A 26,653-nucleotide genomic window follows, 5' to 3' on the forward strand; every position below is an offset into this window, starting at 1 on the left:
AATACCTGTCATACTCCTAGCAGCCTCCCCTCTGCCACAAATGCCTCACAGAAGAAGCAGACAGGCCACTGTCAGTCAAGGTTTCAATCCTAAGACCATATTTGCAACAGTTCGTTGTTTCAGATGAGAAGGGGCAAGCCTTTCTCCCCCCCCCCCAAAAAAAAAGCCAAATAATCAGATTTCTACACCCTTTGGTTTTTTATTACCCAAACCTTGCTGTTAGAGCACATGTACTACACCTGATGTTCCCCAGTGTATTCTCTGTATTTTTCCAAATCCACCCATGTTTTATGCAACCATATGAAGTGCTTTCCAACAATTTGAGGCTAATTTAAACCGCCTGTACCAGTTATCTTCTCTGGGAAAAATCATCTCTGAAGCTGTAAGGAAAGATGGCCATAGCTGCAGTTTGCTCACAGGGAATTTTACCCATGGTACTTCACAGCTTCTGGAAAAGCAAAATGTGCTTTTTCAAATGAACTATTCCCTCCTTTGCCCAGCTTCCAGCCTCTTCAACAGAGGCTCTTTTTACAAAATCTTTTTGAAAAACACTCTTTCCATCACATACTCCACCACGTGCCATGTTTAATCTCTGTGTACAAAACACACATTCTGTACCTGGAAGAGAGCCACACCAGGCTGTGGGATCTGAACACCTCAGGTCAGCTCACTGTCCTTGGGTTGCTGAGGCTGCCTCGTTTTGCCCTCATGGCAGAGCCCTGCCTGTTACACACTGCATTTTTTTCAAGAAGGCTCCTGTGTGCACATGTAAGGAGTAAGGCTGCAGGCTGATTAGAACACAGGTTCCAGATGCAGCGTCCAAAATGCCAGCAGTGGGCCACCAGGCCAGAGAAACAGACCCCCGCTCCCTTTTCCACCAGGGACAAACACCCCCAGCTCCCCCCTGCAGCCTTTCAGGAGATGAACTGCTTGGTGAATGCTCCTGCTCCCTCACTGTCCAAAGACAATGGAACAAGGCTGGAGCAGAAAGCAGCATGAGAAGCATCATCTCTTACCAGCCACATCTGGGAAACATAGCTAGAGATTTCTGGATCACCACCTAATAATTCAGTCAACAACAGCAGCTAGGCGAGTGATTTCACACATCCAAGAATTACACAAAACCAGTCTCTGTAGTCACCTTTCTGCTGCTCCTACATTTATCCCCTCTCCTTTCCTCACTTAATGGGGAAAACTATACCCTGTTTTCTGTTACAGCTGCATGATGCCCATAGTACACACCGGACTTCTGACAAAGATTATCCTTAACCTTGCCAGTTTTCTCGAGAGAGAAACTTGCAGAAAAGGGCTGACTGAAAAATTTCACAGTAAGGGGATTTGTGAGCGGCAGTCCAAAAGCTGAACACTTTTGTTAAGAGCAGAACACCTCCATCAGGGATCAGGTTTCTCAACTGCTGGAATTGCCCTTTTCTCTTCAAAGATACAGAACCTGAAATTTGAACCCTGAGCAAACATCCAAGCTTTTAATATTCATCCCAAATGACTTGTCTTTCAAAGGAGCACCAGAGTTGTCTGACACCACTGACCCGAATGCCTTTTCCTCTGCCTGAGGCATTTGCACTTCACTCAGCACATCTTTCCACGCTTTTAAATAACAACTTGTTGCTTCTACTGATGTTACCATATGAAAGAAAAGTGATGTCTTCACCAGGAAGTATTCCAGTGGAACAAGCTTCCAGTGAAGTGCATCATACTGACTCAAGAGATCAGGTAAATGTTAGTAGTTTGCTGCAAGAACTGTCAGCACCATTTAGGATTTCAGAATATAAAAGCTGATGACCTAGCAAAGCCAGACGTTTTTTATTGCACATTGTGTCCCTCTGAATCACAACTGTGAAGTGACACAAGAGAAGCTACCTGAGAGTGATGACTCAAAGATCCAGCCCTACAATTTGTTAGCAGAAACACCGTGACTGTGGTGCAAGAACTAGCTTGTACCTAGCCCGTTTCTCTGCAGAGGAAACTCTTACAACTGACCACGCCTCTGCCAGGAATCAAAAAAAAGCAAACTCCCAAAATTTGCAGTGCAATTTGCATCCTGCCTTCTGATCTATAGCTAAACAAGCTACCATCATAGTCCAGGAACACTTCCCTTCTTGTCTCCTTGCAGGACTAAATTTCCTGTTTTCTTTCTTAACACATATGTAAAATCAGGCTTCTCTTTGAGACATCCTCTCTCTGTCCTCACCTCCATTTCAAAGCAACCCTGAGCCAGACATGCTTGAAGTATATGACCAGAGGATTCCTGACCTCGGTATATAAAAACTAATTTGTAAGCAAAGAGGAGGGGGAGGGATTTTATGTAACATCCAAACAACAAGAGTAATGCATTTATACAAAACAATTCCTTTATTGCTCCACACCACAGGCTTTTACAGCTGGCATCATATAGTAGTGGCATTGAACTTGGAGCTTAGGACTATAAATGTTTACACATGCTTTTATTTCCTATCCTGCTACCCTGACTTCTCGTTCCAGCAGTGGAGGGACTGGAATTTCCCTAGGAAAGAGCACGAGAAACATACTTTGGATACCATTTCAGTGCACACTGTAAAGAGTTCACAGCACAGCCCTGCGATTCTGAAATAGGATGGAAGCAGATGGCACCCCAGCCTCTAGGTCACCCTATTTTTTACTTTTACTTCATGTGCTTCATACCAAGAAGACATATTTAAACTGAAAGCAACTAAAGTCTAAGGTTTTTACTGAAAGAAAATAGCACAGAGCATATTTAGGCATGGAAAAAGAATTTCTGTTGTCAAATCTCTTTTGCTCCTTTCTCAACCCCCCTCAATACCTGTTTTTGTATTCATTGCCAAAATTAACTTGTTGTTATCCTTTTAGTAAATTAGGTATTCTTTACTAATTGCAGTACATACTCTTATGAGCACTGGTAGTACTGGTGGCTGACTGGTTCTCAGCTAACCCTTTGCTTTTGAAACAAAAAGGTTTTGTGCAGCTTCCCTTAGTCCATGGGTGCATGTCTAACACGGACTACTGCTTTTAAAATATATCTCATCTTACATTTCCAGATTTCAGACCCTGGAAATGTATGCAACAGCCCAACTCTGAACTACCAACCCTCTGAGGAGGGAGAGACAAGAGTACAGCAGAGCAAAACCAAGCACGCTAGTTCTGTTGTAAGTAAATTCATTGTTAAGCAGTCTGTTTGGCCCTGCCATTTGTTTCCTCTATTCTTAGGCTTTCTGAACTTTAGAACTTTTCCACAACCATTTTTAGCTTTACAGATACTTCCATTTTTATTTCATAAAGCCAGCTGTGCACTATTGGCCTAATTCAGCTCAAGATCTGAAGTAGGAGGGATATTCAAATCAGCCACCGAGCCCACAAAGTAAACGAACCAGACCTTTGGAGAAGGAAATGCATGGTGAAATATTTCCTTCAGTCTCTTTAACACTTTTAATTGCCCATCCTCCATTGCTGTGCCACCTGGATACTATATTGTTTTTGTTCTGACCCCACTGACCTGGCTCACAAAAACAAAAAGCTAGTTACCGAAAGCCTTTATAAAGTCATGCTTGTTTTCAGCTGAACTATAACCTGGCCATTGCTAAAATGTGGCCCTACAAGGATTTAGTGGAATTCCTGCAAATTGGTTGGTTGTATAAGGCTTGCTCCTTGGCATTTCCAGCTGGCTCTTTATCCCTGCAAGCGGGACTCTATAGCTTTGTTCAAGGTAACTGGACACAAGCAGATAGAGCCTCTTCGACTGCCTCTGGGGGAATATACTGCTGCCTAAGAGGGAAGCTTTTGTAGCTGTTCTGCAAGGAGGGAAAACCAGGAAGACTATGGCTGTTATCAGAAATAGAAATGCAAAAATACTACAGCTACTACCTAGCCCTAAGGGAAAGAAGATTTATTAGCAACGAATAAACAGGTAAGAAGCAACAACTGTTTCTCATTACTTATGCAACAGAACAAAAAAGCTATCTGGTTGCAGCTAGTGGCTACGTACAAAAGCAAAGCATATCTATATGCATAATATTGTTCAAATTGTTTTATCTAGAAGCTCGCTAGAGCAGTAATGCTGCTAGAACACTCAAGCTCTGCAAAACTTGCTTGATTTTTCTTTCGACAACAAGGCAAAGAGGAGAACCTATAAGAGTGGGAAGGGTGTAGAGAGAAAAAGCCACAATTATGGGAAGCACACAGCAATGCGGAGGTTGGCTTTAATGCCAGAACGTAACACACTCTCCCAAATGAGATGAGGAAGTTCAAGAAGAAAAACAATTAAGTTTATGAAGAAAGATTCTAAGTGGTAGGCTTACAGGAGATAATCTTTCCAGTAACTGAGGTCACTCCTAACTCAGAAGATTTTTGTGGATGAAGGCACATGTTTGGCATACTTATAAAGTAATCGACTAAGGAAATCTATTGCCCAACAGTGATATGCTCCTAAGCATATAAGCACAGTAAATTGAAAACCTCTTCATTTACATCAGGCAACAGAGTTCCAGCACTCAGGTCATCTGCATAAACAACAATACACCTCTGCAATAAATGCACCAGAAGATTTTTATGCTGTGCAGCCCAAAAGTGCAGGGATGACCTACATTCTGTAAGAGGTGATTTTTGCCGATGCCTTCGCTGTTGTCTCCTTCGACATTGGAGGAACTTCAAAGAACTTCAACCACCACGGTATTTTTACCGTATTTACTCCGTATTACAAGACTAGTTACACGGGGAAAAGGAAACAAACCTTATTAAAAAAACAAACAAACAAACAAAAAAAACCCACTAGACCTATGAAACCATAAAGCCTCTGCAGATTAAACCTCGGCATCCTTACTTGGTTATTGCCGTGCGGAATTCCAATCTCTTCGGCAAATACAGGAACGGTTATTTAAGGATTCCCCGCCTCTCCCCGGAGCGCCGCGGGGCTTTCCCCGCCCGCCTCTCCTGTGAGGCGGCGTCGGGCGGGACTGAGCGCTCGCTGCCCGCCCCGTCTTGTCCCGCCGTGCCCGGGGAGGCGGGCCGAGGGTCGCGGCTCGGAGCCGGGGGCGGAGGCGATGGCGGCGGAGGCCGCCGACCCGCGGAGAGCCGGAGACCTGCCGCAGCTGGTGAGCGGGGCCGGCTCTGGCTCTGGCGGGGAGCGGGGCCGAGCTGGGGCTGCCCTGGCTGGGGGTCGCGGCCTGGCCGTGGGTCTGCTCGTACGGCCGGGCGAGAGGGGCGGGCGGCCGGGCGGGGCCCCCCCTTCTCCCTTCGCTGTCTTTATTTCCACACACCCACCTCCCTGCAGGCGGAAAATCTGCTGTGTCGGCTGCAGGAGAATTTTCAGGCTCTGACGGAAAAGTTAACGCTGAGAAATATCCTCTTTGGAACGCGGGGTACTTCCACCGCTAGAAAGACTGCGGCTCCTGCCGCTGGGGTCCCGTATGGGGGGAGCTTTGCTTTTAACATCGGGTTGGGCTTCTTTCCTAAACATCAAATTAGCGTGTAATGATTGACATTGCTAAACACCTGTGATGTAAAAACAGCTGAATTGCCCCCCCCAAGCCCATTTATTTACCCCTTTTCTAAGGAAAAAAATCCCAAAAAAGGTTTTACAAGTAGCGAAGTAGTCTCTGTGCGGCAGTTGTTTCAAATAAGCATCAAATTATATGTAAAGATTCTGAAGGTACATTAAAAAAAACCCACAACCATCTTCAAAAATGCAACTCAAATTAGCCACGTGGTGTTGGTTTAAAAACAGCTGTTGGCCTCCTGAGGGTGGCAAGGCGAGCCCTCAGTAAGAGAAATTAAGACCTGAAGGGGCTCTGCGCTTTTTCATTTGATATACTTACAGAAACTACCTCTGCTTTCTGAAACTGCACATTTATTACATTTTTTCTGAAACTCGGCATTTCAGGAAGCAGCTGCTTTAGTGTAAGAGAAGAATAATGTTTTAGCAGCACTCGTATTCTGATTGTGTACGTTGATGGTATGGTATCACCTAAAATAGTTCCTCAGAAAGAAAACAGTCTTTTAGACAGAAAATACTCCACTCCTGGGTATACACAAAGGCTTTTGGTATTAGGAACTTGAGTGCTTGTCTGTTGCAAGAAAGTGGGATTGTCTTGTAACAATACAATCTTGAGCATACTTCATCGGGCATTAAACGTGGATAAGTAAGATGCTGAGGCATCTGAAAAAAAGGTGCTTGTTTTTCTTACAGAAAAAAACCCTGTAAAATTATGGAATTCTTATTTACAAATAAGTTATCTTTAACTTTTTACTGGAAGAAATGGGTGAGCGCATCAATGACCTTGAGAAGCATGTTGCTGACCTGATGACAGAGGCTGGGATAGAAGAGAACACTGATGAAGACTTGAGAGTAAAGAAACTTAATTAAGTGTTTCTGTATTTTATATATTTCCACTTAGTTTTGAATGATGGGCAAGAATTAGCATGAAAATAACGTTTACATATTTATCACACCGGCATTTACATAAATTCAAAAGTGTACTTTTTAAAAACATATTTAAAATTATCTTGGATTTCTGTTTGCCAAGAGCCGAAGAATGCTACCAGTTTTACAAAAGAAAAACTGCATCTTGCTGCGTCTGTTTCAGCTGAGTGCCATGTATGAGGGGGGTAGTGCAAACTAATCCCAAGTATGTAAATTGAGGTTGTACATTTGTAATGAAATGTGTGTGGCTTAAAGTGCTCCCGCCCACCATTCCTGTCCCTCAGGTATGCTAACCTAGCTGACTGAGGATTCCCAGTGGTATAAATTTATGTACATGTGCTTTTAAACCTGCTTCAGCTTCCCAGCATGGCTCAGAGCACACCTCTTACATGCACTCTTAGTATTTATGAGACAGCCTTGCTTCCCTGTTCTGTGGATGCAGGTGATGTTGTCTTCCTGTTGTTGCACACTTTCCTGATTCAAATTGAGACACATCAATTATTCTTGTGATTGAGACTGCTTACCCAGCAAAAGACAGAAACGTCTGTAAATATTCTGAAGTAATTTCGGCCTCTATTCATTGTGATGCCTTTTTTGTGATAAGCTATGAAATAATTTTCAGAAACACAGAAAGACAATCTACAAAGTTGTATTTAACTGTACAGAGATCTCCATATTTTCATGATGAATCACATTCATGAATAATTAAATAACCTACTTACTCACTGTTTCTTTGCAGCATTGAAAGGAGGATGTGTTCAAGAAACACAAAGGCAGAACAGCACTGCATTGACTCCAGGAGTTTACAATCAGTGTCACATTGACAAAAAATGTAAAGGGAAAACAAACATGTTTGCATCATGTCATGACAGAATCTCAATTTTTTTTTTTTTAAACTATTGCCCCAGGAAAAAAGGTAGAATGATGGGTTTACTTATCTAAATGTGGCACTGTATTTCCTGGAGCTGAAAAAGAACGGTTAGTTTCAGAGAAGGCAAACCCACTATTTTGGATAGAGAACTAAATCCTATATAGTGAACTTATCCAATCACAAATTTTTTCAATCTATAAAAATGTATTTCATTTATTTTAATAATATTAAAATAATAAGATTTCTTTGTTGCCTTTTTACCTTTAATGTTCCAGAATAACAAGATCCTTCTAGGACAAAAATTTTTATTTGCATGTGCCATCTTCTTGCTTCTTTAAATGTTTTACATCACAAAATGCACCTTAGTTGATGTTACTACAAAGGTGCCTCAGAGGTCAAATGAATATAAACCATTCTGCACTAAAAGAAATGGCAGTATTTGCACAGAGTACAGATGCTCAGTTGTTACTCTTTTCACAAGCCCACCCAAAGCCACACACCAATGCAGATAATATCACCCAGGTATGCAGATTGTGCCAATTTCAGTGCTTTAATGTTAGCTGTTTTAATGAAAGAGTTTATTTTATAAACTTTGAGGTAATGAGGAATTCTAGTTGTCAGATAATTCCTGAACACGACGTGGCAGAGTCAGAGAAAATAGGACATCTGCATTAATTTTAAGGTTGTTGTACACCAAAACATTGGCACTCTGCAGGAAAGATTTAGCTTGAAAGGTAATGGGAACCTTTTACCATAAATGCAGAAACTGAAGCATTGCCAGGTGAATACCTAATGAGGAATAAATGCATCTATTAGAGTCTTCATTAATATCAAGAAATCATTCCAATCAATGCTTTAGTCAGTGTAGACTTGCAAGTACTGTCACACTAGGGGGAAAGGCTGATGTGCTGGAGGACAGGCTGGAGAAATAAGCCATCAGGAACCTCATGAAGTTCAAAGGCAAGTGCCAAGCTGGGCTCTGGGACACAGCAGTTGTGAGGGGCTGGCTGGCACACTGCTTTGCAGGAAAGGAGTGGGGTCTAGGGGGTGACTGTGAGTCAGCGGGGTGCCCTGGCAGCAAAGGCTGCAGCCACTTGCTGGTCAGCATTAGCATAAACTGAGCCAGCTTATGAGGTCCTTCCCCTCATTCAGTTGCCATGAGATCACACCTACAGTATTGTGTCAATTTGGGGGCTCACCAGGTCAAGAAATCTATTGTGAGGGAAAGCCAAAAAAAAGCCATCAAGATATGGTGGAGTACAAAGCATACAAGGGTTTGAGAGAATTCTGGAATTAGTTCAGCCCTTAGAAAAAACGATGGTTTCCTGCTGCCAACAAGTACCCCCTGATCAAGCATGGGGAAAACTTAGAGGACTCCTGGAGGTGTTTTACACCAGAGAGTAATTTGAGACAAGCTGAAACACAGAAAATTCCAGCTAGATACAAGGAACGTTTTTCTACTAGGAAGGTGCACTGACAGCAGAATAGGCCTTCCGGAAAGGCTGAGGATCTCCATCCTTAAAAGATCACAGAATCATCAGGGTTGGAAGAGACCTTCAAGATCATTTACTCCAAACAAGATACTTTACACTGAACACTGTCCTGGGCAACCTAACCAAGTGGGACCTACTATGACTCGAGTTTGGTGGTCCCTGCCAACATAAATGATTGCAGAATTACCACTGTTGTATTGGGTCTAGCTGAGATAGAGTTCATTTCCCCATAGCAGCCCTCACAGTGCTGAGCTTTGCAATGGTAGCCAGAAAGGTGTTGGTAACACACCAGTGGGTGTTACAGCATCAGCACTGTAACATTCCTTCCCCAATGGAGGGCAAGATCCTGGGAGGGGACATAAGTAGGTGAGCTGACCCACACTAACCAAAGGGATATTCTATACCATATGGCATCAGCTCAGTTATAAAGGCTAAGGAAAAGAAGAAGGGGGGGGCATCCATTATTTTACAAATATTGCCTTTCAGAGCAACTGCTCCGCATGCTGAAGCCCTGCTTTCCAGAAAGTGGCTGAATACTTGCTAATAGGAACTAGAGAATACTTTTTTTTTTCCCCTCTTGGCTCACGTGCACACAAACTTTCACTTTTGCTTTACTAAACTGCCTTATCTCAACTTATGAGTTGTTTTTCATCTTGTTTTTTCTCCCTGGTTCAGCTGAGAAGGGGAGCGATAGAGTGGCTTAGTGGGCACCTGGCATCCAGCCAAAGGCAACCCACCACAACTGTAAACCAGATTAACTCCAGCGGGAATTAGGACCCTTGTGTTTTACTTCTGTGACTCATTCTAAATCCTCTAAAATACGTCTGATGGTAAAAAAGCATATTCTGCTTTGTCTTGTGACAAACTGGACCAAAAAGTACAGGTATCTCATTTCTGTGTAGGCTGGTTTGTTTTTTAATTAATCCTGTAAATATGCATGTATCATTTTACAAAACAAACTCCCACAGAACGCCAACTCCAGAAGTTGGCAGAAATGCAAATAGAAATTTCAAGAGTCATGCCACAGTGGAATCCAGTCCAAGTCTCCCAAGTATATATGCATTGTAGTATACCATTAGACAAACTGGAGATCGAGTGACAGAAAGCATGGCTCATGACTTCTTCAACTGGTGGCTGTGCAGCCAGCTCCAGAACTGCCATTATGCTTTGGCTCTGCAGAATCTACTGAGTACTTTAAACTGCCTCCTGTGTGCACAACCACCATGTAAAAGGAGTCCGTCACCACAAGTCAGTTAAGCTGACAGGGGGTGGTTGTGTGCAAAGTCATGGAAGATGTTTTCTCTGAGTTTTGTCAAGTATTAATTATCTGATCTTTGCTAAATATTAATCACTGCACCTTAGAGTTTTATTCCCATTTTTAGTGGAAACATAACGCTAATATTCTACACAAGTAAATCCTGAGAAAAGTCATAAGCCTTCATCTTCCAGCATTATGGATTTGCATTGAATTACATCTGTGTTCATTCACAAATTTAATTAGCTGAAAAAAATTAAAGTGAATATGTGGAACTCTCACTTTATTCTTTTAAGAAAGCTATTGTTTTCCCAGATATTTTTGTAACAAAAACAGACAAAAACAGTCAAAATGTTTTTCTCCAAACAGGCTTTCTGTGTACAAAAATACATAATACCAAAAGGACAACAAAGAGGAAAGTCTTTAAAAAATAAAACCCCAAAATTCAGCTACAATATTACTGCAGTCAAGACAGTTACAGTCTTTGAGTCTTCTACTTTTCAAACAGAATTTAAACCTTTTAAATAATTCAAATTATGCTCAAAGTTCAAGGATTTGTAGGGTTTTTTCTTTTAATATACATATATGTACACACGCAATAATAAATTTAAGTGGATGTAGAGTTGAGAGAAAAGGCAGCCCAAAGAAACGTCAGTATCTGTATTTAGTGGAATAATCTTTTGGCGATACCACCAAACCTCGACCTTTGCGGGCTCCTCTATAAACAGTTTCTATAATGTCAATCATCTCTTGCTTATCTTCCATTGCCCAGTTTATCTTGTTGTTATTACCTGTACCCAAATCAATCATGATGTGTTTGTTCCTTTAAAGAGAAAGAAAAAAAACCTCAAAGTTAATATGGCATTATATTTCAGAAATAAACTAAAATGCTTTGTAGGATTCAAAAGAAGCCTTTATAACATAAACAGGCTTTCAAAATAAGGATCCAAGAGAGAGCATCCACTCCTGTCAGTCAAGCTCACATTTTACTGCCAATTTCTAAAGTATGAATAAGGACAGCAATCATGCCGGCAAAAATGGCTACTCAGTGCAATTATCCTTCAGCATATTCCTCATTGTTTGTATATTTCCTTCCCACTACTGTCTATCTCCAGAGAGACTTATACACTTGTCAGTAGGACATTTTATCTCATCACCATAGATGCCTTAGCTCAAAAAAAACCTTATTACTTTGGATTTATCTTTAAAGCAAATTTGACAAGCTTGACTGCCGTACTACTACAACATTCTGTACGTGTTCTGAGATTTAAAACTAAAAACCAGCTTTCACTAATCACTTATCACTAATTTGTACTCTTATCAAACACTGTTACTAGGCTAATTGAAAAGCAAGCCATTGTCCTATTTAATCAGTTGACTCTTTTGTAAAGCAATGAAAATATAAGCATCAGTATGCTAATGTACATTTAGAAATTATTTACTGAGACACTGAATTTGACAAACAAAAATGAGTTACATTCTAGAACCATCACGTACCTGAAGAAAAACATGACAGTACAAGGATCATACAACTCGTACATCTTGTTGAAGTCTGGTACTTCAGTGATATCCACAAGATAAATAACAGCAAAGTTTTTAACCTAAACAGAAGAAAAAGGAAATACAAAAGCAATATATATTACCAAACCTTTCATTATTTGTAGTACCGATTTAAACACATAAGCTTTCGTTATTGTAACAATTTTCTAAATTATTAAGTCATAAAATGACAATAAATAGCCTTGCTTTTATTTTTAACCACTACAACCAATTAACATGGGAAATATTTTTAAATATAGACAAGATGCTCATTTCACATCCAGTATCAAGTGGAAAGATACTATGCTAAATCAACATCCAGAGAAACAAATGCCCTTTATATAGAGCTGAGACCTCACAGTGACATGCACAGCTGTAAACACGTGGAATAACTGCTTTGTGCAAGCCAAGCTGACACATTTTGCCTCTGTCATCAGCTGCTTATAGACTTCAGAAAATTAATGATGTACAAAGCCCTGCTGCCTGCCTTCAAGCATTTTTCCCCCTCTATAACATCAAGACTCATAAAATATAACAAGACTCATTAAATTAAAATAAAACTGATCATGTAATAAAAAAACTGGTAGCTTTTTTTGAGAGGTGCAAAGCTAAAACAGGAGCTTAAAAGTGTAATTGCTAATGAAAAAAAGACCTTGATGAGAAACTATTTTCTGGGCAATTCTGGCAAAACCAGCTTTCATTTTGCAGAGTTACTCAGTTAAATGCACAAGAATCTCTCCCCTTTAATGCCATAGTTAATGCCTTCATTCCTGCAAGAAAACCACATCACATTTTTGTTTCCTAGGTGTAGCATATTTAACCTTAAGTGGAATTAGGGGAAGTTTTGGTTTCTAAGCTTAGCTCATATGTGTACAGTAGAAATTAATACACTCATACGCATTAAGTTATAAGTCAGCAGTCACCTAAATTACACAAACCTTTAACTGTAAGGTATATTATCAAATGTTCATGCATTATACCATGACTGCACAAGTGTGCCTCCCCATCCTTAATTACATGCTAACACAATTTTGGTCCTTCCCATTTGACTACACAGAATTACCAAGCTAGGGTTAAACACACATGGTCTAAGATCTATGACAAACTTACTGTTTGTGACAGTACTTCCCACTAGTTCATTTTCCTATCCAAAGTCTAGAAATGCAGTGATGAGTATAATATCTGCTTGATATAACAGTGTTTTAGTTCACAAAACAGGATTAGATTGTATGAGAAAAATATGACACGTTGTGTACCCTGTACTTAGACATCTTAGCAGGCACTTTACCTGCGGAAGTATGGGGATGTTTGTTTGCAAAAAAACACAGAAGCACATAGTAAATAAATTTTTATGGACTTCCGCTTCAAGACGGTTTCAAAATTATAAACAATAATCACACTTCAAAGATATAAGTATTGCCAGCAAAGAAAGTAAAATCTCTTCTGAAGTGAAACAGCATTTAAATAGTTTTTACTGTGCTTTTATGGAGCCAGTTGTAGTCCTAGGTTCAGTCAGTAATCTAATGAAAACGTCCATTTAAGCCACATTCTAAATTAGGCAAGGGGTAACGCCTTATTAACTCAAGTCAGTCATAATATCAAACCCTCTGAAGGGATCCTTCAAGCCCGTTTCAATTTTATATTTAAGGTTTCTAAGAAGCTTAATGGGATGTTCAGAGACATGACTGAAGTTACTCCCTGGTTTGCTTCAACGGGCAAAAGGCAGTTGTGGGTTTTTTGGTACTTTTTTAAAAAATAAAACACCTGAAGAGCTGTTTTCATTTTATCCTATCATTTCTTCTTCCACACTTCTGGATTTTTAGCATCAGCAGCACATCTTTGCCACACGGGGAAATTTCTACAACATATTCAGCAATTTTGACAAAGCAAACAATCTTTGAAAAATTATTTAATTTGGAGATTAGAAAATATTTTTTAGGTAAATCTAGCATTAGCAAAACATTCTTAAGACCTGTTTTGTTCACTGAAAGATTAGTCCAAGGAGATTTACATGTTGCACCAGACTACCATTACAAAAGCACTGTTAAACCAAAATTTTACTTCGAAGAACTGTGTACGCCAGATAGTACTACAACAAAGAACCTTTAAAGTTAGTTTTATATTATACACATTTAATTTAGTTGAGCTGTTGGAGAATCAGAAATGCTTGTCTATAGCAGTGAACATCAACAGTTTAAGATTTCATAAAAGAGAAACAGACTATCCAAGTCTTAAATAAGTTATTATATAAATCTTACTGAAAAGGACTGGATCACTCAAATCACATTTGCACAGGCTATGTCCAAGTTATCACCATAATCCAAATATCCAAGACATTAACTGAATCTTCCTTCTCTCCTACCTACTTTTATAGAAGTGAAACTGATGACAGTCGCCTGCTGAAAAGCTTGTATGAAGTCTAAAGCAGACCTTAAAGCTGGACTCTCAACTTTAGAAGTGGCTCCATTCTTTACCTCTCGCTTTCTTAATTACAAATCTGACAAGATTACCAAAATGACTTAACTTGCAAGCCCATTGAATAAGGGTGTGTTTTGTTGAGTTTGGACACTAGCTGCCAAGGTTGCCCGTGACACGGGCCTTGCACTCCAGTGCATGTAGCAGCAGGAGGTTGGGATTCAGGCCTAAGAAGGAACTAGATAAAAACATGGGCAAGAGGCTAAATATGGAGAGGGTGATGCAGAAGCGCTGCAGTGGCCACATCTACCATTTGGAGGCCATGCCAGGCTAGGCAAGCTTGTCACCAGGAGGCATTTATTTCAACACGAGACAAGCCCTGCAGAATTACTCAAATGCCTCTCTCTGCACAGTTTTGACAAGTTTTACAGCCTGAAGCAGCACTTACTGTCTCAGACACAATATTGGAGACAAGACAGGAGCAGTACACATCAGCATCTGAGCTGGCTTCACACACAGCCAGCTCTAATTCACAAAGCTTTAGCTTAGGCTTCAATTTAAGCAAAAGATATTGAAGTATTTATGGATTCAGGCTGGTATGGATGCAGGAGTTGATCCATACTTGAGCTACTAAGCATGTGGAGACAAATAAGGTTAACCGCTCCCTGTTGGGACTTGAATCCATTGCTCAGAGTTGTCAGTTCAAAAACTACATTCCTATACAGAACAAGCTTTGCTGTCCTGTCAAGGCAGTGGTTGCTAACAAGTTTTCTTTCTGACTTATGTTGTGACTGAAGATACGGTATGGAGACCTCAGAACAAGAATTAAATACAACTCTGAGCAAGCAAACCACAATAAATAAAAGCAGTTGCAGTTGTAACAATGAAGACTACACTGAGGTTGTTAATGTAAACCAAAATTTTACTGTACAGACAATATGCAAAAAACCTTGTGGTATTTTAGAAGTTGAACATGTAATAACACAATTTTATTCTGAAAGTACTTAACCTCATAACATACACTAAATATAGTAAATTTTTTACAGTTAAGTCTGCTACTTTCTGAAACAAACAAAACCAGAACTCTAGCGAGAGACCTCCTTTTGGACACCACCACCGACACCTGAAGATAAAAGCATTTTCAGCAGTGAAAAAGAGACAGGTACTAACTATGTCTGACACTCTGACCTCCTTTATCTGTTTTTTCAATTCAAAACTTTGTCTTTCCAGGCCATTGTAGCTGCTGTTCATGGGGACAGGACAGAGTAGGAAACTAAGAGTGGTAAACTAAGTCAGAGTGGGAAACTAAGTCAAACAGCAATATAGATTTAAAATTTTATTACTTGCTTTCAAGGGTTGGGGTTCAGTTTTGCTGGTTGGGGTTTTTTCTCCCCCTAGTTAAAGTAGCTTCATAGATCAGTCTACATTACTCATCATCATGGCTAGGCTTTGCAAACGAAGATTTAAGAAGGACTCTACCCATGCTTGCTGCAAATGCGCTGATGGCTAAAAAGGCCAATGCAAGACAGACAAGTCCAGTTGCAAAAGGCACAGTGGAAAGTCTCCTTAGGCAGTATTGGCAAGACACGGTTCTTTCTGCATTGACTTTTCTCTTCAAGAATGATTCTGCGTGTGTTCTCAAAAGAAGCAGCAGTGTTATGAATAGTGTGTCTCCATGTCTCCTGATTGGAGGCCAGAGTAGACCAATGATGATGATCAATATGGCCAAAGCTGAGATATTGTTTCAAGGAGTCCTTCTATCTCCTCTTCGGGGCTCCTCTCTTGTGGCAGCCAGTGGCAAGTTCACCATAGAGCACAATCTTAGGGAGGCAGTGGTCCTCCATCCTGGAGACGTGTCCTGCCCAACGCAGCTGTGTTCTCAGCAACATGGCCTCAATACTCATAACCACTGCCTGTCCAAGAACAGACACGTTAGTCACGTAATCAGTCCAGTGAATGTTTAGGATTGTAAGGAGGCAGCGTTGATGGAAGCATTACAAGAGTCACAGGTTGTGGCAGTAAATTATCCACAATTCAGACCCATATAAAAGAGTAGACAGCTAACCTGTTGTCTATCTCTCTGTCAATCTTACCATCCGAGGAGATGATGCTTCCCAGATAATTAAACTGCTGGACTGACTTGAGCTCTGATTTGCCAATGATGATATGGGGATGATGGAAAACTTCCTGAGGTGCAGGTTGGGAGAAAACTTCTGTCTTCTTCAAGCTGACTTCCAGTCCAAAAAGCTCAGCAGCCTCTGCAAAGCAGGATGTTAAACGCTGCAGAGCTGCTTCTGTGTGGGCAACGAGAGCAGCATCATCAGCAAAAAGCAGCTCACGGACAAGATGATTTAAAGTCTTCAGTCGCCTTAGGTTGAGTAGGCTTCCATCGGTACAATATCGAATGTAGATACTGTTTTCTTCATCGAGGTCTGCTGTGGCCCTTTGGAGCATCATGCTGAAGAAGACTGTGAATAGAGTTGGTGCAAGAACGCAACCTTGTTTCACACCATTGGTTATTAGAAAGGGCTCAGAAAGTGCATTGCCATACCTGACTTGGCCGTGCTGATCCTCAAGAAGCAAAATGATCATTTTGAGGAACTTGGGGACATTACTCAACACACATATAGAAAAAACAAAAGTACATTATTGCCTAGCCGCAGTTACAGGCTATTTTAATACTTCACAGAACTGTATCTGCTTGGGGACTACTATTAAATATTTAAACTGAATGGCTCAAGACTATACAGCAGAGGAATCTATAGGACCTTTAACATCAGGTACAGGTTCTGTATCCTATCTTGCTGAAGACCACACACTTTGCTCGTACACAGGAAACACAGATGTAGGAAAAATCATATGCCAGTATCATCTGTCCTCTGAAGTTCTCCCTCCTGACTTTCTTCAATAATTATATCATTCTAAAAAAAAAATTTATGCATTCCTACAACATGAGATTGACATGGAAATGATTAATGACTGGGATGAACAGCAAAAATCATTAAGTTTTCTGAAATTTCTGTCAGAGGTAAGTAATACTCTTCTTCTTTTTTTGGTTAAGATTTAAGCTGCCCTTGCGAAGCAAACCTTACGTCCCAAACTGCATACAGCAAATATCTCAGAAAAACTGACACAAGATTCCATCTTTTCATCTTCCTAACCAGTTTCCAGACAATGTTTTTTTCTGTTTACATATTTTATGGACAAGGGACTCACAGGGAAAAAATACAGGAACTGAGACTAGCTTTTGCAACATATCATTCAAGTTGAAGGCAACTAGCAGACTAGCATTACTGAACTCAACAGAGTAGGTACAAACTTAAAAGTCTGTATTGAATTTTTTTTCTTGCTAATTATGCTGTAAGTTTAGGTGATAAATTGCTAGGGGAAAAGAGAAAGGCTTTATACTGCCAAAAGCAATACTTACAGCTAATAATTTTGAAAACTACAGACATCAGTAAATGGATTAGCCTTGCTCAACTTTAATTACAAAATCACCGGTAACTACAATACCAATACGCTTTTTTTATAGCTCCCTCTTTCCCTGCCCCACATTGTTTTCCTCTCTCACTTTCCATGTAACCTTAGCAGAAATGCAGAGGCACAATTAATGTCTGAGGAAAAGCCACAGCTTCTCACACTTCTGATTATGGTTAAATAAATGCTCAACATTTGAACAATCCTCCCTAAACCCACACTGACCCAATAAAACAGTTATCTGATTTACAGTATTCAGTCATAGATAAATCATGGTTTATCATTTAAACAAGGGGTATTAATTTAGCAAACAAAGCCCTGTATTTCAGGGGATGGGTTTTTATAACTGTGAGTTTCCTTTAAAGAAAAAAAAAAGTATATTTTGAAAAAAGGTGTTCAAGAGGAAACTTGTGGAACTCAATTCATACATGTTTGCTTGAAATCCTGAAGAGGCAAAAAATCTAACATCTTACAATTATTGTTTGTTTTGACATTCAGTGAAACCTTGCTTCTTTTTCAGGTAACACTGGGGGGAAAAACAGTCAACTGCAAGTGTAGTACATTTCAGTGAATATTAACCTACTTTGTATTTTCATACAGCATTCTAGTTTCCTCCTCCCCAAAAGGATTCCCGTTTTCCTATCATGAAGTACAGATAAATATTACTGCTACCCAAAAATATGCTGCACTCTAAAAGAATAATACACCATGGTAACAAATGTAAAATATGACTACATTGTCTTTGAACGTCTACTGCAATTACAGCACGTTAACATTCTGAATTATTCTCCAGCATAAACACCTGTACAATTGGAACTTTTACTCACTCTTTAAAACAGCAGAGATCCAAACATGGCTTGTAAGCAAGAGGATGAGGAAGGATCTCCCCCTTTAATTTGCCATTTCTGCAGAGGGAGATTTTTAAATAAGAAGTTACATTGTTCTTTCTTCCCCCAGTCACCCCTAACTGCCAGCATGTCTGCCAAATTGCCAAGCATCCTGCCACAAGTCCATACTAACAGTATCTGAGCATAAGACACTCCCACCACACTGAACACAAAACAACTAAAGCAAAACATGTCACAACTCCTTTCTGTATTCTATTATGTCTTAACACATGGCTGGAGGTATAGATCTTTCATTGTGGGGATTTTCAAGACACAAGTTAATTTATTTAAAAATAACATCAGAAGACAATGGAGTACACTACAAAAAGAATACCATATCAAGCTATGCAACATGCCTAGAATTTTATATGAAGGCAGCAAAGTTGTGGATGCCCCATGCCTAGAAGTGTTCAAGGCCAGGTTGGATGGAGGCCTGAGCAACCTGGTCTAGTGGAAAGTGTCCCTGCCCAGGGCAGGGAGGTTGGAACAAGATCTTTAAGGTCCCTTCCAACCCAAACCATTCCATGATTTCTATGATAGCTGACATCTTTTCCTACCCAAGTTACCATTTATGGGTCAGATTATTTTGCTCCTTTTTTTCATGTGGTTCAGTTATAGAGTTATCAATTTTCTACATCTATCACTATGCAAAACCTTTAGCAAATATATGAAAAGGTAACTTATAGCTGATTGTGTATTTTAACAGCCTAATTTTTCTTCAATATCTTTCTTAAGTAAGCAACCAGCTGTCAGCAAGCATTCAGTTTCCATGTGAAAACAGCTTTAGAGTTTGGCTCCCAAAATTTAATTCACTCCATGCAACTCAGTGGAATGCTATCTGTCTCCACAAATATCACTGACAGATTAATCAGAATAATAACACTGACAAATTAATCAACACTATCCTGTACAGTTTAGCACTTCACCATTTTTAAGAGCCAAAATAAAAGTAACTTTCCAAGTTATTCAAATGGAAACCTGAAGCTGCTATATATTTTCATTGCAAGTGAGAGTGCTGCCTTACCTAGAGCCACAGCCCTACCATCGAGCACCTGTTCTTGCTTGAATGCTGTCGTTCATTCAATGATGGGTTATTAAAAGGCAGCGATCTTGATTTCAGAACTCTTGTCACCCCATTAAATACTGCAAACATCAGGGCAGTCAGTGACTTTAGGAGACACTCATGAAAGCAAAACAAACAGCTTTCCCGCTGCCTCCTAAAGCTGGAATACCTTTCCAGAACCCGAGTTATATACAATCTGCCCCGGGCTTCGAGCAAGCCATGGGGAACGCTGAACGCAGAAGGCGCAGAAAGCTCCGCTTTACCTTCTCGGCGATGCTGTACAGGACCTCGTCCATCTTCATGCACGTCGGGTCCCAGTCGTGCCCGAAGCGGATGACCACGACCCGGTCCTCCTCCGACAGGATGGCCTGGTCCACCTGCCACCCGTTGTGCAAGTGCGGCAGCATGTACGACATCCTGGCGGGCGGATGGCGAGCCTGTGGGACGACAGGAATGCCCCGGCTGCTGACAGCCCGTCCTGGTTCCCGCCGCACCCACAGCCCCCGGACCGACCACCCCCACACCCTCATGGCGCCACCTCGCCGGGCCCTGCGGCAGCAAGGAGTTCCCCCTGCCCCGCCCCATCCATCTCTCCATCCATCCCGCCGCGCCCCGTCCCCAGCGCACCCCGCGGGCGTCCTTTCCTCGGAGATACGGGTAGCGGGAAGCGCCGGGACGGGTCGGGACGGGAAGCGGAAATGAGGGATGGGTACGGCGCAGGCACACACACGCTTCCGCCCCGCCGGAGGGCGGGACTTCCCCCTTCCCGAAGTGGCAGGGGGCCCAGCTGCCCGAGGAGCCCGGTATCCAACCGGGTGGTGCTGCCTGTCTGCTGGCCAGGGCCTCGGGCATCGCCCCTCGCAGGTGCGATGTGGAGCCGTGCCATGGGGATCGGTGCGGCCGGCCCGAACAGTGCTGCTGGGTGGCACAGGGAGGATGGAATGGGGATCATCAAAGCCCAAACCTCCGTGTCTCTGCTGCTGGCCACTGTACGATGTTAATAAACTCCCTGTGTCTCCATGGGATTTGATCAAGGAGATATGCCCAGAGAAGCTGTGGATGCCCCAGCCCTGGAAGTGTTCAAGGTCAAGTTAGATGGGACTCTGAGCAATCTGGTCTAGTGGCAGGTGTCCAAAGCCGGGGCTTTGGGATTAGATGATCTTTAAGGTCCCTTCCTTCCAACCGAAACCATTCTATGATTCTGTTATACTGCAACAGAGAGAGCAGCTGCATGCATCTCCTGGTTATGGAAGACTTCTCTCAGTGTGTTAACTCACTGGAATGAAAATTTTCATGCACTCACCTCTGATGTACACACACTACACACAGAACCGCCCCCAGCCGCGGCAGTTGGACTGCCCAGCCCCTGGCAGATTCACCCTTGCGTACCTTTTTTGCTCTCCCATCTGTCTTGCAATCAAAATGCCAGTACATGAGCACACTGGATAAGTGTTCCAGTGGAAGTGATCAGCTGTGAAACCAGCACGTTTCAGCATTAGCTTTCAGAATCGAGCTGGCCATTGGGATAGGGCATCCCAGGCCACTCTGTTTGCTTCCTGAGAGGCATTAGATCTTATTCTACACTGCACACTTCTTTAAAAGCTTAGCTTGCAGCAAACAGGGTGAAAACCACAGTTTCCACTATAAAAAAACCAGTACGAGCTTGAGCTTGGGCTATGGGGACCAATGTGAATCTGTACCAAATAACTTTGCCCCAGAATTCCAGAGCTCTCAAAAAACTATCAAAGTCCTCCTTTGGCTTTATCGCATTTCTAGGAAGTCCAGCGCCGGGGGCGGGAGAGGAGACGAAAGGCAGCCTGGTCTGATTGCAGACAAGCAGAGGCACCGGCGGGCGGTCTCCTCGTGCCGGAACTTCCTTGGAAGCCGCCAGCTCCCGGATCGGCGGTGGTCGGGCCGGGCAGGGCAGGGTTAAGCGAGCGAGGCTGAGTGTGCCCGCCGGGAGCAGGAGCTGTGAGCTCTCCGCTCTTCCAGCTACCGCAGGATCGAGCTGTGAAAGGCACGTCGTAAGAAAGAAACCATCCCTGGTTAGTGCTTTGGTTGTTGTTCAGGTAATTAGTCACCTTCTTTAGAGAAGTTAGTGGGAGGAATTTATCCTGGATAACGCATGCTGTTAACTTTAATTGAAAACAGAGCTAGGAAAAATCATGTAGGTTTGTTTTGCTGTGATTTGGTGAAGTCCAAAGTCATACAGCAGTGCCAGCCAAGAAATCTTCAAGTAAGGAGTGACTCAAGCTCCACAGATGAAGGCCAGCTTCAGTTAGCACTGAAATGAATACTTTAATGCAGTACTGTTTGTTTGCCCAGTTGTCTCAAGCTAAGTAATATTTTCAAAATTTTCTCTGCAATGCCAGGACCAGAACTTAGTTCATTTGCATTATATCACAGTGTTACAAATGATTAGGATTCCTTACAAACATAGAAGCATATAGTCTTACGTAAATACAAAATATGAGGAGAGACAGCTTAAAAAAAAAAAAAGGGTGTTAGTGGTACTGCACATGATACTAGTGCAAAACCAAAATTGTCATATCCTTGACAGGTGTTATATTTAGCACACTGGACAAGACATCTGATAACTGAATAATTATGTTCATGAGCAAGGCATTCAATCTGTTGAAACCGATTCCATTGATGTCTGGCCAGTCAAATTTGGCTCATAAATTTTTTCATCAACTTGTTGCTTCTCATGGACATCGCTGTTACAGAAGTGTGATTTACAAACAGAGGTACAGAACATGCCCATGTAGTGCTGGAAGACGAACAATAAGTGCTGAGACCAAGGTTGGTATCTGGAGAGCCCCCTTTCTTCTGCAAGGTTCCTTTAAGTGTTTTTAGTTTACTGCTATCAGTATAATTTTTTAAGATTGTACCCAGTATTAGCAGAACATCAGTTCTTGAATCAGTGCTGCAGCCTATTAATGGTTCACATGCACATCAAACACAGCTGAAATGGTGGTGAACTGAGCATACCCACAGTAATGAAAAGATTACATGCAGCCAGCCTGTTTCTAGTGCACTGGCTATTTGTTTAAAGCTAGTGGCTTACTCCTGGATCGCCTTTCTGCTTGTGCAGTGTAGGAAGTGCTTCTAAAATGAATGCAGTTCTGACTCTACCCTTCATGGAGGAGGAAGTGGTGATGAAAGCAAATGGTGTAAAACAGCACTGTCTTACTGGCATCTGCCAGTCAGTTGATGGTATCTGATGCCCAGTTTTCCACCGCTGTTAACAGCATAGAGGTTAATTGCCGTCTGGTCTGAGTAAATTACTGCAGGTGCATCAGGTTTTGATCAAAAAGCCGGACAATGCTGTCACAATATGACATCAACTCTTGTCTTTTATTCTATGTCATTCATTCTGGAGGGTGAATCTAGTTTATCCTTCTAAGGTCATGTTGTGTGATACTCTCAGAAATATAGACTACATCTGTGAAAATTTGAATTTTCACAACCATATGGGGCTAACAACCTAAGTTTCCATAAAATAGATGAGATATATTTCAGAACATGGTTTTCCTTTGCAATTTGGTTGCACAATTCATCTCGTTGACTTGTTTGCTGCTGTACATGGGCTTGAAGGCATCTCCATGTCAGGACAGGTCTGCAATTCACCATAAACAATGTCTCTGATAATACTACCTGGTTCTGAACAGCAGCAAACTGGAACTGAGGAAGAAATGCAGGTCAAGGCCAGGATAAAGCAGCATTATTGGTGTTGAGATTGTAAGCATTTAATAGTTGTGGTTGGGATAATTCTGAGTTTGCTCAGGACAAGGGTAAATATGGTTGACAAAAACTTCCAATCTACACTGACACCTTTTTGTCACAGGTTTGAATTCTGGTTACTTGCAGAAGGTTTTTGTGAAAGGACTGAAGCAGCAGGACATCTCTGCCCAGTACTGTGTGCCCAGAATAAATCAGCATACTGCTGGGGAAAATTGTTCTGATTCAGTTAGCACAACATCAGGCTTTCTGCACCCAAGCATAGGACATAGTATGAGATAGAGACTGAACGTCAGTGGAGCACAGCAAGCAGAATTGTAGGAAATTAGGCACAACTATTGTTAAGATATGCAGCAAATCTTCAACTACCATTTTTATCAATAAGGGCTGCCTCTAATTAGACATTTGGTTATCTGTGGAGCTGGTATCATTGCAGAATTCAGTACATTTGCAGGAGTGTGGTAGAGAGGACTAGGCTCAGAAATGTCTGGGCAGGAGAAAGTTCTAGTATGAAGGACTGTGTTGTTGGTGGGAAGTACATTATCACCTCTAGTGCTCTTCCCCACTGGTTCAGCATATAGGCATGGGTGTGCTAAGTTTTGCACAAGTTCAGGTACAGGTCTGGATGTTTAAAACACTGAAGGGAAGCAGTCTAGCAGCTGTCTAAGGATGGCCCTTCATCATGCAGGTTTGTTAGAGCCATACCATTCTTGACAGATGTTTGTCAGACCCATCTGGGGCTCAGTGCCACCCTACACTACCTGCAGCTTCATCAACCATTAGCCAATAGGCAAGAAACTGTGAGCAGCCTCTGTTTCATACCGCTGTTTATAGAAATGCATTGGTAAGTAAGGTTGAAAAGCTACCAGATTTGTATGAAATCAGTATTGATTCAGAACTAAAATGAAACTATTTGCAAATAACATTTTGTAGAACTGGATTTTGATATAAGAGTGCGGGTATTCCTTGATGTTGTAGTCTAAATCAGCATTTGGGAAAAGTACTGGGAAATTGTCTAATGCACCACATTAGTACCAAGTGACTGTGGATTAAAAGCAGTATTGAGTTCCATCAGTTCCTGTTTTACAGATGTGAATTTAAATGATCACTATCTCATTGCACCTTTAAGGGTGTTTTCCTGAACAAAGGAGTATCTCTTCTATTCCACTGTTGCAGGTCATGGCAAAAGAAGAGTTGCCAGGCGTTCTGATTCTGGATATAGGAGGAACTCAAGGTGTGCTAGAAAACCTTGCAGCACTTTTGAAGAAACACTTTCACCTTATCACCATGAAGGAATTTCTTGAAAACAAAGAAGAAATGAGCAAAAAAATCCAATCTGTTTTCGTGTTTGAGTGCAGGCCAACTATTGACCGGGAGCTTCTAGAAAGCCTGCCTAATTTAAAGGTAATTGGAAATTCTGGAGTTGGAGTCGATCACTTAGACTTGAAAATGATCTCTAGCTTTGGAGTAAAAGTGACCAACACCCCCCACGCCGTGGCGGACCCAACAGCAGACATAGGAATGGCCTTGATGCTAGCCTCTGCCAGAAGACTAGTAGAAGGTAATGTTTTAAATTTTCCTGGATCTAGCTACTTCTTTGGCATATCTCACTTTTGCTATGATTCAGATGATCTGTCTAAATTAATATTTGGGATGCTTTTACAGGGATAAATTTTTGGAGGCCTCAGTTTTCAGAGGCATCTGCTTTTCGTGTGTCCATCTTCTTTTTAAGGCAACTGTGACTAGAGTAAGGCCTTTGTCTAAATTATGCACTTTGAAGTCACTTGTGATATCCTGTTTGGAATAATGCCTGGGGATTAATTCTCCTCTGGCTGTTCACTGGGTGGGTTGTTTATAGCTGTAAAAAATGATACTCCAAATGGAGTGTCACCACTTTCCATTTCCCCTTGAAAGAAGTGTTAGGAGCTATAGTAAGGTACAAAACATAAATGGCCATATCCCCATCTCTAGACTGGTAATTAGTGTAACTCCTTTTTTTTCCTGCTTCTGTGATGAGTTTATCTAAACCAGTGGGTTGTATTTGCTGAAGAGCATCAGCATTATGATTGAAATAGGTGATAATCCTTTTGACAAAGTTATTTCACGCTGTACCACCACCATTAGTCTCCTTTCCCCACAAGGGTTTTTTCTCCACATGTCCTTGCTACACAATGCCTTTTTGAGAAAGGAAGGTGTCAGTAGAGACTATCACAAGAAGCTGCCTCTGTCTTCAGGGACTCAGTCTTATTGTCACTGCTGCTCCACCCTTGAGCATGAAATAGCATCTTTCCCGGTGATGTTTTCTCACTATTGTATCTTGTTGAACTTCAAGTTCTGTGTACAAAAGCTCACAGAGATCCTTGGCTGAGCTGGAATGTGCAACCTTCACCCTCACTCAAGCAGTGAGTCTGCTTTGGGTTGTGATCCAGGAGAGAAATGCTGAGATTTACCCCAAATAAAAAAAAGTGAAATCAATGCTTGCAGGGTGGTAAGTGTTAAAGAAGCTATTTTTGAACTTCCAAGAAAATGCACCGGCCATGGAAGAGGTACTTCCCTGAGGAGCCATTCCTCCTAGCACAATACCCAGTCAGGACCCTGCTGTGTTACTGACTCCAGCCCTGGCTGCAGGGATTGGCACCATCCAGGCCCTTCTATGAACTGGTCAAAATTAGCCAGGATATTTTGTAGGGGTGCTCCAGAGCCTCACTGCTGTGATGGTGACAAACTTTTTCTGTCCCCCAGACCTACTTTTATTGCTGATTTGTACCCATTCAGCATGTACTTACATTCAGGCTGCCAGATTGCGGTTTCTCCAGACACGAAGCATTTTGCTGTTGACTGGCTGGGAGTGGAAGTAACCAGAGCGACGCTTGGGATCATCGGGATGGGCAGCATTGGGTACAAACTGGCTCAGAGAGCCAGAGCCTTCAACATGAGGATCCTGTACCATAACAGAAACCGGAGGTAAAAACATGTGGTTTCTGCGTGTAATTATTCAGGGGGCAATGACGGAAGCCACAGCTCTACTTGTGTCCCTGGTCTTCCTATGCACTTGTGACAGCTGTAAGCGGCATGAGAAGCACCAGCGTGCTGCCACTTCCTCACTTTGGTTCCCTCCATGCCTCCTGCACTCACTCTGCCCAAGTTTGGAACTAGCAGTTTGGAACAAGGGCTGTGTACCCTTTCTGAAGATGTTGTCCAAGCAAACCAGGCCTCGTGCCCTTGTGGTGTCCCCTGTCCTTTCACACTCTTCTTCAGGCTTCTGGCAGCATTCCTGTTCCACCCAACCAGACAGTCTCCTCAGCCTAGCCTGATCACTCATCACACCAGCACAAATGACAAAGGTCTTATTTTCTCATAGATTTGTAGTTTCCTTTCTTTCACATTTCACTTCCTCTTCATTTCTTTTCAACCACAAGTCCTAACTCACATGTCAGGCAAGGAAAGACTCCACAGGGATTGGCATGGACACAGAAGAGAAG

General features: G+C 41.9%; 3 protein-coding genes across 12 annotated transcripts; 2 read left to right on the plus strand and 1 right to left on the minus strand.

Moving 5' to 3' along the window:
* The first annotated feature begins 4,985 nt into the window (after positions 1 to 4,985).
* On the plus strand, positions 4,986 to 9,743 carry LOC113961986 (heat shock factor-binding protein 1-like protein 1). The gene is made up of 4 exons (XM_027672761.1): positions 4,986 to 5,102; positions 5,282 to 5,348; positions 6,258 to 6,355; positions 9,465 to 9,743. Exons 1-4 carry the CDS (start codon positions 5,052 to 5,054, stop codon positions 9,471 to 9,473), a joined length of 225 nt encoding a protein of 74 aa, XP_027528562.1. The 5' UTR covers positions 4,986 to 5,051; the 3' UTR covers positions 9,474 to 9,743.
* Positions 9,744 to 10,315: 572 nt separating this feature from the next.
* Positions 10,316 to 20,290, minus strand: LOC113961985 (thioredoxin-like protein 4A). Of its 3 annotated transcripts, none has more exons than XM_027672759.1 (4): positions 20,070 to 20,290; positions 19,694 to 19,867; positions 11,547 to 11,650; positions 10,316 to 10,872 (listed from the first exon to the last, which is right to left on the minus strand). In XM_027672759.1, the coding sequence occupies exons 1-4, from the start codon at positions 20,280 to 20,282 to the stop codon at positions 10,701 to 10,703; spliced, it is 663 nt and encodes a 220-aa protein (XP_027528560.1). In that variant the 5' UTR covers positions 20,283 to 20,290; the 3' UTR covers positions 10,316 to 10,700. The 3 variants fall into 3 exon arrangements, with proteins under 3 accessions (XP_027528560.1, XP_027528558.1, XP_027528561.1); XM_027672757.1 differs by having other exon boundaries at positions 20,058 to 20,290; XM_027672760.1 differs by lacking the exon at positions 20,070 to 20,290 and adding an exon at positions 18,308 to 18,385 and having other exon boundaries at positions 19,694 to 19,808.
* Positions 18,603 to 26,647, plus strand: LOC113961984 (putative 2-hydroxyacid dehydrogenase SE_1879). 8 transcript variants are annotated; one of them, XM_027672750.1, is made up of 5 exons: positions 20,196 to 20,294; positions 21,207 to 21,499; positions 21,991 to 22,232; positions 24,348 to 24,732; positions 25,964 to 26,647. In XM_027672750.1, exons 3-5 carry the CDS (start codon positions 22,038 to 22,040, stop codon positions 26,137 to 26,139), a joined length of 756 nt encoding a protein of 251 aa, XP_027528551.1. In that variant the 5' UTR covers positions 20,196 to 20,294; positions 21,207 to 21,499; positions 21,991 to 22,037; the 3' UTR covers positions 26,140 to 26,647. The 8 variants fall into 8 exon arrangements, with proteins under 8 accessions (XP_027528557.1, XP_027528551.1, XP_027528550.1 ...); XM_027672749.1 differs by having other exon boundaries at positions 21,207 to 21,475; XM_027672751.1 differs by having other exon boundaries at positions 21,207 to 21,447.
* The last annotated feature ends 6 nt before the right edge of the window (positions 26,648 to 26,653 follow it).

This window comes from Neopelma chrysocephalum, unplaced genomic scaffold, assembly GCF_003984885.1.
Source record: "Neopelma chrysocephalum unplaced genomic scaffold, ASM398488v2 Primary Assembly neopelma1_97834, whole genome shotgun sequence".
Classification (NCBI taxonomy): Eukaryota; Metazoa; Chordata; class Aves; order Passeriformes; family Pipridae; genus Neopelma; species Neopelma chrysocephalum.